At 37.1% G+C, this 10194-nt stretch overlaps 1 protein-coding gene across 1 annotated transcript; it reads left to right on the top strand.

Annotated features, from left to right (window-relative positions):
- The first annotated feature begins 825 nt into the window (after nt 1-825).
- Nucleotides 826-9937, top strand: LOC104215065 (CRC domain-containing protein TSO1-like). The gene is made up of 11 exons (XM_009764812.2): nt 826-1201; nt 3005-3150; nt 3262-3817; nt 3905-4060; nt 5422-6086; nt 6171-6245; nt 6321-6507; nt 6589-6687; nt 6770-6836; nt 8424-8586; nt 8711-9937. The coding sequence occupies exons 1-11, from the start codon at nt 1133-1135 to the stop codon at nt 9414-9416; spliced, it is 2889 nt and encodes a 962-aa protein (XP_009763114.1). The 5' UTR covers nt 826-1132; the 3' UTR covers nt 9417-9937.
- The last annotated feature ends 257 nt before the right edge of the window (nt 9938-10194 follow it).

Raw genomic sequence — 10194 nt, 5'->3', positions numbered from 1 at the left:
ATATAAAATAACTAAGAACATAAATAAATTGATTAAACTAATTTGAACAAAAAATAAGCATGATTTTAGGATGAGCCTATGCGGAAGTAATAATAAGAACAATATATAAAACAAAAAGGAAGAAATTTGTTAATAGAGTAAGAGCAGATTTTGCCTTTTGTGTACAAATATTTTTTCGTATCCAACAATGAATACAATTTCTCCTATTTATAGCTCAATTTGGGGAAACAAGATCCCCAAATTGAGCTCTTCTTTAATATGAATAAAACCCTTTTGATGGCTGAATAACGGTTGTGCATTATTTTATTTTTTTTATAACGGCTGCTCATTGAATGCTGTCTCTTCCAACCGACATCTTCCTTTCAGATCTTCGTCCCCGGTTCCAATGTCTTCGGAACTTACTCAGTACCGGTCACATGTTCGTAACCGGTGCTAGCTATTTGCTGATTCATATCTTACTTGTCGTTACTTCCACGTGTCAACTCGTCGAGCATCCATCTGTCGTTTTATCAATTTTACCCTATACAATTATATACTTGGTAATTAATAATAAAGGGTTATATGATGATTATAAATGGATTATTACACATTGATTGATACTAACATTTAAGAGTGCATGTTAGTCATTAGACAATTTAATCTTCGTCTTATCAATACACATATTGTTCTTTCATATTATCAAAGAATACAAAATATTTTTGCATAACTTAATGTATGTATTATTTAATATCATCACCCAAAAGCTGTATTAGTTATGGTGATAATTATTTTCTCCTTATGCAATCAATCAAATACTATATTACCTTGAGCGAGATTTTATGTTGTGATTAGTTGCTCCAATACCAAAACCGAACCATCCCTACAAGTTTCGTGAAAGTGGTAAGAAGGGCCGAACCACATGACTTGGGCTTAAACCTACCAGCTAGCCTACATGTGTACGTTTGTTTTTTCACCCTAAAAATGGTTTTCCCGCCTAAGCCACCGTTACTATTTTCATGCCATATTTTCCGGTAAGATATCTTTATCATGTCCAGAGTGACTTTCCAAAGTTCTCAGGAGATCAACGAGAAATAATAAAAGGAGAAATGCACAAAAAATATTACTGCTATTTGAGAAGTAGGGGTTAGTCAAAATGGACTCCCCTGAACCTTCCTCAAAGACCGCTACCATTAACTCTACAATCAACCCCACACATGCCGAAGTAATTTCTATACCTTTTTCTTTGATTATAAGGATATATGTATGCGCTACATTTTACGTTTTCTGTCCAACTGGATTTAATTTATGAGCGGTTATTGGATCTTAGTCTGATTTACTTTTCGTTTGTTTGTTTTTTGATAGTTTGGGGTAACATGTATTTGTAAGGTGCAATTTAGTTTCAATTGGGTTGACTTTGGTCAAGGCTTTTTCTGAAATTTGTTGACTTCAATTTTTTTTAAAGAATTATTTGGATTTAAGGGTTTCTTGTTAAGTTGAAGTTGAGTGCAAATTACTCTCAAGTGGGTTGAGGCATTTCTGTAGAAATTTTTTAAATTAAGGTCTGGTTTTAGTTTTTTTTTTTTAAAGTAAAAAAAAAAAGAATTTCTTTGAATTGTTGTTTTCTTTTGGTTTTTGAGTTATTTGTTATGTGGTTTTCCACTTGGTGTTCGGTACCCACGGCCAATCAAAATTCATGCCACGTAAGGCCCATTAAAAGGGGAAGTGCTCCCTATCAGTTTTTTCGCCATTCCCAGGTCTTGAACTCGATAGTTTTTTGTCTTACTTTTAAGTGGGTTGAAGCCTTTTAAAGAAGTTGAATTGCGAGGTTTGGGGTTTAGGATTTTTTTTTTTCAATTTGTTATCTTTTTTAGTTTCAGATAATTTGGTGTAATGAGTTTTGCTAAGTTGAAGTAGGAGACTAAGCATTTTCATGTGGCCTTTGTTTGGGATGGGATTCTCTATTTGTTTTGGGTTGAATATTTGAGTTCTAGGTATTTGTTGGAGGTATATGCCAGAGTTTACATTCTGACTATTGGATTTGATTGATGTTAAGTTTGGATCGAAGACTAATCTTGAATGCTTTGGATTATCTTGTTTAATGTGATTTTGTAGAGTTGAGGTTGTGTACGACTGTACGATGTGATTCAATTGGGTAGATATATTTCCTTACTCAATTTTATTGAATTTTGATGTCCGGCTCTTGAATGGTTGATTTTAATGATGCGAGTTTCTATTCGTTATCGTGTCTGGGGTTCGATTACTGCTTTCCATTGAGGGTTGTTAACTCTCCCTAATTGTCTGAGAGATGGGTTATTTGTCTCTTTATAAGGTTTTGAGCAATCCTCACCTCTGAGCTAGCTTTTGGGCTATTATGATCCCGTTTCTTATCATGGTATCTGAGCCAAGCTCTTTCCTGTTATCGTTTGTCCCTATGTTGGACCCCCATATTATGTTTTCCACCTCCAGTTGGCAGGCTTGTCTTGTGGGAGGGTGTCAAGCCTTTGACATTGTTGAGTAAGGTTATTTGTCTCCTTATATGGTCTTGCGTAATCCTCATCTCATGAGCTAGCTTTTGTGGTTGAGTTATAGACCTTCCGGTCCATTTCTTATAAAGGTGATTCTCTATTATTTTGGGTTTACTGAGAAATTCAATGCCAAGCTATAAGATTGTAGCAGTATTTGTTTATGCATAGTTTGTTTATGGTAAAAAATGAAGAAGGTATATGGCTGCATCTTAGTTTTTGCATGCGCCTCTGCTTTCCGCTTGCTCCCTGTGTTCTGTTATTGGTTATGAAAGATATTTTGGGTTCAGCTTTGATCTTGTTGGCTATTCATGTTCTCCTTTTCTGCTTCAGGCAATGGTTTGATATCATTAGTTACTTTTCTTTACCCTTGTCACAACTACTCGAATTTTGTGAACTACTTGAAACAGTTTCTAGATGACGGGTGCATGATGGCTGCTCTCAGGAATGAGTTTCTTTTCATCCTTCAATGCATTTCTCTTACTCTTTTATTTTGTTCTCAGGACTCACCTGTCTTCAGTTATATTAGCAACCTCTCTCCCATACAACCTGTCAAGGCCGCTCCAGTTGTGCAAGGTTTCCCAGGGCTGAATTCTCCTCCTCTTTTATTTACCTCACCTCGAGTTAGTGCACATAGTCGATTGAGAAGGTGATATAAGACTGTCTTTAAGAGTCTTCTTATTTATGATGTTGATAAAAATATGCTATTCATTCCCGTCAGGCAAAAACTAACTATTTCAGAACCTTAAACTTATCTCAGGAGCCAGTTTCCTCAACTATCCAGTGAAGTGTTTTCTGGGAAGAATGAGGATAATAACAATGCTATCACAGATTCAGATGGCAATGGAGCATCTGTTTCTCAATTGAGAAGTGAACTAAGCCCTTCTGTTCAGAAAGTATCTGATAATAACATATCTGTGCCCGATGAAAGTGGGAGTCTCATAAGATGTGTGGATGAGTTCTTAGTTGATGTTTCGAATTCAGAGTCTGCTAATCCTTCAAATTCAACTAATCCCAGCCCAAAAGTAGCTGATAATATTCCTCAATCACCAAATAGTGCAGCGGAATCTGTTGCTGATTTTGCAAGTAAGGATGCAAGAAAAGACGAGATTCCAAAAGATGCTGCCCGTGTTGTTGTAGAGCAAGCTGAAGAGGAGAATAAGGGAAAGTCTTCATCTGATCAGAAAGATAATGGGATTTACAATACCAGTACTGATTCTGATCTGCCATCTCCTGATTTATGCACAAAGATTGAGCCTGACTTGCCTGCTGATAATTCATTGCATTATCATTGTAGTGACCGTCAGATGGCTCAGGTAATACCGTTTCTTTCTATTTGATTTTTTGGAGGAACTCATGTTATATGAGCTATTTATGTCATTTCAATGTTTTATGAATTGCAGCTTTCACGGGCTGACCATGCTATGTTGGATGAGGCTTCTGATATACAGACCGAACTATTGGAGAATGCACATGATTGCAGAAATGATAATGATAAGATTAACTCAATGTCAAGTGCACCAGATGAATGCATAATGCAACATGATTCTCAAACCAAGGTGTGAGATGTTCATGTTCTGATACTATTGCCCAAAATTGAACCAACATTGATAATTATGCAAATTCAGTGATATATAGGAAAAAAACTAATGTAAATCCTCTTGCAATTCACAACATTCTTATGTTCCTTCGTCAACGTGCTTGCTAAACGTTTTTAATGGTCATTGGCCCATACCGAACTCACTAGATGCCTTGTCTTTTCACTTATGCTTAGTTTATTTGAGTCTTGCGATTCTGTCTATTTTACTACAAGTCACTTAAACATCAATAAGCGTATTATCATGGTTTCAGAATATGAAATGAGACATGGCTTTGTACTAATGAATGAGGTTTAAAATCATGAAGAACTTAACATTATCTTTCTATTATAATCGAGAAATACCTCATGAGATAACTGGCCCAACTTCAGTTGGTCAGCAGGTACAAACCTTGAGACCACAAATATTCTCTTAAACGAAGGTATTCACGCTTGAATGGCGGTTCAAGATCAGTCTCATGAAAACCTTATATTCTCCGAGGAGGTTCTGAGAGTATGGGCCCACCTCTCTACCTTGCTCCCACTTAAATTCTAGGCTTAAGTTAACAGCAGGGTTTGAACTCGTTACATATGCCCTAGCCACTGAACCAAAGCCCTGGGGGCTCGTTATTGTCTCTACTTTGGACCCACTTCCATTTAAATGAGGTAAAGCTTCAGCTCCTAATACTCCTGCCCTCTAACTTGATACCTGATTTAGAATGAAGGTAACATTCATTTTTCTCCCGTCCATCTGGATTGTTGTGACTCAAGATAGCAGAAGTTATGCATACAGGCTACATTCTGTAACTGAAACTTCTCAGTATTGTGGGATCTGCTATCTATCCTTTTGCCTTTATTCTTGAAAGACGTAATGGTGCCATTGAATAGTAATTTACAATAAGTATGAAGTCTGGCCTAAGAGACTGGTGGAAAGAGTTTACCTTTTTGTTGGTAAAGGCTACCTCGTGCCAAGGCTTTTGTCATAGAATATCTTTATGCCTCCATTTTCTCGTTTCTCATATGCCATCCAGTTAGTTTATAATCCCACCGACATGACAGGATAATTTGACTGTTGCCCCTGCTAACAAGAAAAAACACATGCAACCTCATCTCACTGTCCATAAGCACCTGTTTGAAGCTGTGCAAGTGGTTTCTGAAAATTCTGCTGATGTCCCTGTTTAATTCTCTTGAGTCGTTGACTTTATGTAAACGGAAAGCACAGGAAATCCATGTTGCTTTTGAAACAGTAATATAAGGAACTTACAAATTTTGATGACACTATTGCGTTTGATCATGATAAATGAACATATAGTTATGGCCTAAATTGTTAGAAAAAAAATGTAGGCTGGTCAATATCAAAGTGGAATACGTAGGCGTTGTCTCCAATTTGAAGATGCTCAACGGAAGATATCACCAACTAGCGTGGGTTTACAGAACGCTTCAGATGTTGTGAGCTGCTCAATACCACCTGTCAGTCCTGCTGTCATAGAGGTCATAGCATCAGGTTCATCAAATAGATCATCAACTGCAAGCAGTAGGCCATCTACCCAACTGACATCTTCTTCTGACAATTTTGGAAGCTTTGCTGTTAAAGTTCCCAAGCCATCTGGTATTGGCTTGCACTTAAATAGTATAGCTATGCAAGCTGGTTCTCGTGGTTCTCGTGCAACTGTAAGCGTGAAATCAGCTGAGAGGGGTAACTTGAGCATATCTGGGAAGAAGTTGATGTCCATGATGAGCTGTCACCCTTCTGAGAACCTAAAGAGTTGCTCGATATCTTCAAATGTGGTTGGGAGCCATTTGACTATCGGTGACAATGATGGTGAACATGAAAGTTATGGGACGAATGCAGAAAGTGCTGCCTCTTTGCATCTTAATGCTGCAAAACCTTTAAACAACACTGTGCTCTTGAAGCCAACGGAGCATACTATAAGTCACAAAAGGAAGTCTAGCTCCGAATATATCGACAGCCCTATGAACTACAATCAGTCTAGTCCCAAAAAGAAAAGGCAAGCCTGCTTGTTATATCTCCAAATAACTAGCTTAATATGTCCAATTACTTTTTTACAGAATTGTATGTTTGTGTAATTCAGGAAGAAATCCTCAGATGCCTATGATGGTGATGGCTGCAAAAGATGCAATTGTAAGAAGAGTAAATGCTTGAAACTGTAAGTTGTTTAAAATGTTTGCATCGCTGATCTTTAACATCCATTACATGTCTACTGAATTTTGTTTATCTTCAGTTATTGTGATTGCTTTGCCGCTGGAATATATTGTGCGGGGTCTTGTGCTTGTCAAGGTTGCTTCAACAGACTTGAATATGAAGACACGGTTAATGATGTGCGGCAACAAATCCAATCTCGGAATCCCCTGGCATTTTGTCCAAAAATTGTGCAGCATCCCACTGATTCCCCTGCAAGTATTCTTGGGGTATTCAACTCTTCCGAGAGCTTCTTTTATTCAGGAAGCTCAATCTCCTCATAGTTGACATATCTACTTGCAATTTTACAGGCGGAAGGAGCAAGTTTTACGCCTCCCTCTGCAAGGCACAAAAGAGGTTGTAGCTGCAAGAAGTCAATGTGTTTGAAAAAGTACTGCGAGTGCTATCAGGTACATTTCTGTCACATACCATGCATTCTAATTTGCTTTTTCTCAATTATCTAAGTTGTTTTTCCTTCTTTTATCTTAACAGGCTAATGTTGGATGTTCCAGTGGATGCCGTTGTGAAGGATGTAAAAATGTCTATGGTCTAAAGGAAGGTATTAGCAACATAACTTTTCCTGCTAACTTGCTGAGCTAAGAGTGTCTTTCCTACAAGAAAAGAACAGCCCAGCATCTTAAGTAGAACATTATCTTTCCCTATGCTTTTGACTGTCGTTACTCGTTACTCATATTTTTGTTGACGGTTCTTTGTATGTGTTGCAGTGTAGGGATTCCCGTTAGGTACATGAAATAACTAATATTTTAGATATCAAGGGATAATATTAGCAAGTAGGTACCAGACTACTTTCTTTAATGGTAGAATCTATTTCTATCACAATATAATGCTTTGAGGTTTCTGAGATAACTATAGTATTTGACAAATCTAAATGTTTAACATATGCTTTAATGTGCTTGTCTCACATTAAAAATGGTTCATTGTAAAAAATGACCATAGTAGTTAACTCTGAATATAAAATATGTTTTAATGGGCTTGTCTCATAGTACGTGGTCAATGACTAACAATTGAATTTTTTTGTCTGATGAGAACAAAATATGTTGCTCTAAACTTCCCAAATATGGATAATACCAAATACTTGAGCTTGGCTGGTCTTACCCTTTTCTCATTGATACAAGCCCCTGTCATCAAGTCAGGTCGCTTATATAAGCTTAAACGAAGTCACTCTTTTGTTACTTCAGTCTAAGTAAAATATGTGTGATAATGAACATAGAATGCTGTATGTGATAAAAAGGTGTGTATATCATACGTAGCACAAATATGCAGGCTAAACATGGTGTCCCTCATTTTCTCTTCCTCTCCACTAGTCAGAACTATGAAATGCATATCCTAGACGTTGTATCTCAATGCACTTCGCAGAATTGGGTCTAACTAAGAGATAATTTGGAGTTTCAACTAATTCCATCCATCAAGGAAACAAGTGCAGTCCTATCCCTTGATAAGCCAGTATCACAACTCACAACTATGGTCAACTTGGTGAAGTTGACAACAAATTAAGCTGGTTCTCTTGTAAATTCAGTAATGAAGTTTTGGCTATACTAAAGTTCTTGATGATGTACTAGTTCATTGATGAATCTGATATAACTTAAGTTGGAACAGTTGAAGCATGCTTGCTTTGCCCATATAATCTAATTCTGAAGTTAGAGACATTCATATAGTATTTGCTCTATATTCCTTGGTTTGCAATGTTCCTCACAGTCTGAGCTTAGCTTTTATTCTCTCTCTCTCTCTCTACCTCGATCGATCGAGAGAGAGAGAGAGAGAGAGAGAGAGAGAGAGAGAGAGAGAGAGAGAGTTCTCTTTCTTCAACCCAAAAATGAGTAGCTAAACTTCTAATATGTGGAGTAGCATTTCCTTATTCAGACTAAACAACAACAACATCCCAGTAGAAAAAAGAATTTTTATACTTATGAAAGATAGTGTTAGTACCGCACCATTCTCCATGTTGACAATGTGTTGTATCACGGTAATATGATTCCTTTCAAAAAAAAAAAAAAAGAGAGAATCACGGTGATGTGATCAAGAGCGCTTGAGCTGCCTTATATTTTCTTTTCTTGGCCATTATGCTGTCCATTCTTTTTCTTTCTGTTCTTTATGTTTTTTTCTCTCTTTCTTTTTGTGTGTTTAGAATACGGTAAAGATTTGGTGAAAAAACATTGCATCACTGAGAGATTGGAGAAGCCAGTTGAGGAAAAGGTGGAAATGGTGACAGCTACAAGTGGGTTATTGCAAATTGATCCAAGAAATCAATGCAACTTAACTCCTCCGACACCTTCATTCCAGTGCTCAAAGTAAGATCTTTGTGACTTCTATTGCTCCATCGACTACTCAATTGATACGATTTTCTTATTTCTACTTCTGACAAATGATTTTCTTGTTTTCCTTCTTACTATTGATACCTCTATGCAACTCTAGCCGTGGGAAGAATGCATCTAAATCTTGGTTTACTTCTGGAAGATACCTTTCTTCACCTGAATCTGGTCAAGCTATTTATGGGCTGTCCCCAGCATCTCCTACAAGTTCTAAGAATCATGACATAGACCAGGAAACTACTGGTGATATTATGGATCTTGTTACCTTCGATCAGGAGTTTAATTATGGCAATGCAAAATTAGCAAATGAATTCTCACCAGGGTTTCATGTGACTGGCAATACGGATGATCTTTTGGCGCTACCAAAGTCACAAGATTTGGCAAGTAATACAGGTGGTCAACTGATTCCTCAAACTGTCCATTTCCAATCAACGTGGCCGCTATCCTGGCGTGACTCACCGATAACCCCTATGAACCAATTTGATGGGAGTGGGATGAATGCTCTGGAATTACTAAACTCTGATAAGAAGCCATATGCAATGGAAGATGACACACCCGAAATATTAAAGGACTCTTCTATGCCACAAACTGGTGTGAAAGTAAGCTCCCCAAATAAGAAGCGTATTTCTCCACCTAATCGTCATTTGAATGAGCTTGGTTCTAGCTCATCTGGAGGAGGCTTAAAAACTGGCCGGAAGTTCATATTGCGAGCTGTTCCTTCTTTCCCACCACTCACCCCATGTATCGATTCCAAAGATGTTGCCACCCATAGTGTGGACAATTCTCAAAAGGGTAGCAGCGGCAAGTAACGAATACTACAAAACTGCTAGCTAATGAGCTGGGTTAGTTATTTCGCTGTTTACTTTGACGCGCTGAAACTTGAGCAAAATTCTCACTGGAAGGCTTCTTTCTATGGGCGCATAAGCATCAAACTTATGAAGATTAATTAGTCAGAAAACTAAGTTTGTTTGATAAACGAACAAGAGACACTTCTAAGATATGAACATCCTTGCATGAATAATGTTATCTTAGAGGAAAACCATGGTGCAGCTTGATTTCATAGTCCGCGCTGTGAAGATGGGAGAGAAATCCATAGATTCCTTTGCCTTCATTTAAGGAACTCTATGATCTCCTTTGACATCCTATATTTCAGATAAAAAAATGAACCAAATTTCAGTGTTAGTCGCTGCTGCTTATCATGTAGAGGAAATACTCTGTTACTTTGAACTAGAATTCAGGTTCTTTGCTTGGCCTATTTGCTGCCAAGTACAATAATTGCTTTTAGTCGACTCATATATTTGATGGCAAAAGAAGCATTGTTTACAGTTTCCTTCGGTACTACTCCCTCCGTCCCAATATGTGTGAACGTATTTGGATTTACGAAGTCAAACTAGTTGTTATTTGGCCATAATTTTTCATATGCCTTTAAAGTATTTTGAATCATTAATTATTATGACTTATAATACTTATTACATAGTTTATGAATATATAAATTTTATTTCGAAAAATTTCGAAAATTTTTATGTTTAAATATTCTGTCAAAAGTAAGAAGTTTGAATCTCAAAACGTAAAAAGTGTTACAACTTG

This window comes from Nicotiana sylvestris, chromosome 8 (assembly GCF_000393655.2).
Source record: "Nicotiana sylvestris chromosome 8, ASM39365v2, whole genome shotgun sequence".
Classification (NCBI taxonomy): Eukaryota; Viridiplantae; Streptophyta; class Magnoliopsida; order Solanales; family Solanaceae; genus Nicotiana; species Nicotiana sylvestris.
This window is presented reverse-complemented; position numbering and strand designations above follow the sequence as displayed.

Bases quoted from the DNA above. Each gene is read 5' to 3' on its own strand.
- LOC104215065 (XM_009764812.2), top strand. From the start codon at position 1,133: ATGGACTCCCCTGAACCTTCCTCAAAGACCGCTACCATTAACTCTACA. The intron at 6,246-6,320 runs GTAAGTTGTTTA...GTTTATCTTCAG, and splicing joins AAGAGTAAATGCTTGAAACT to TTATTGTGATTGCTTTGCCG. The intron at 8,587-8,710 runs GTAAGATCTTTG...ATGCAACTCTAG, and splicing joins CCTTCATTCCAGTGCTCAAA to CCGTGGGAAGAATGCATCTA.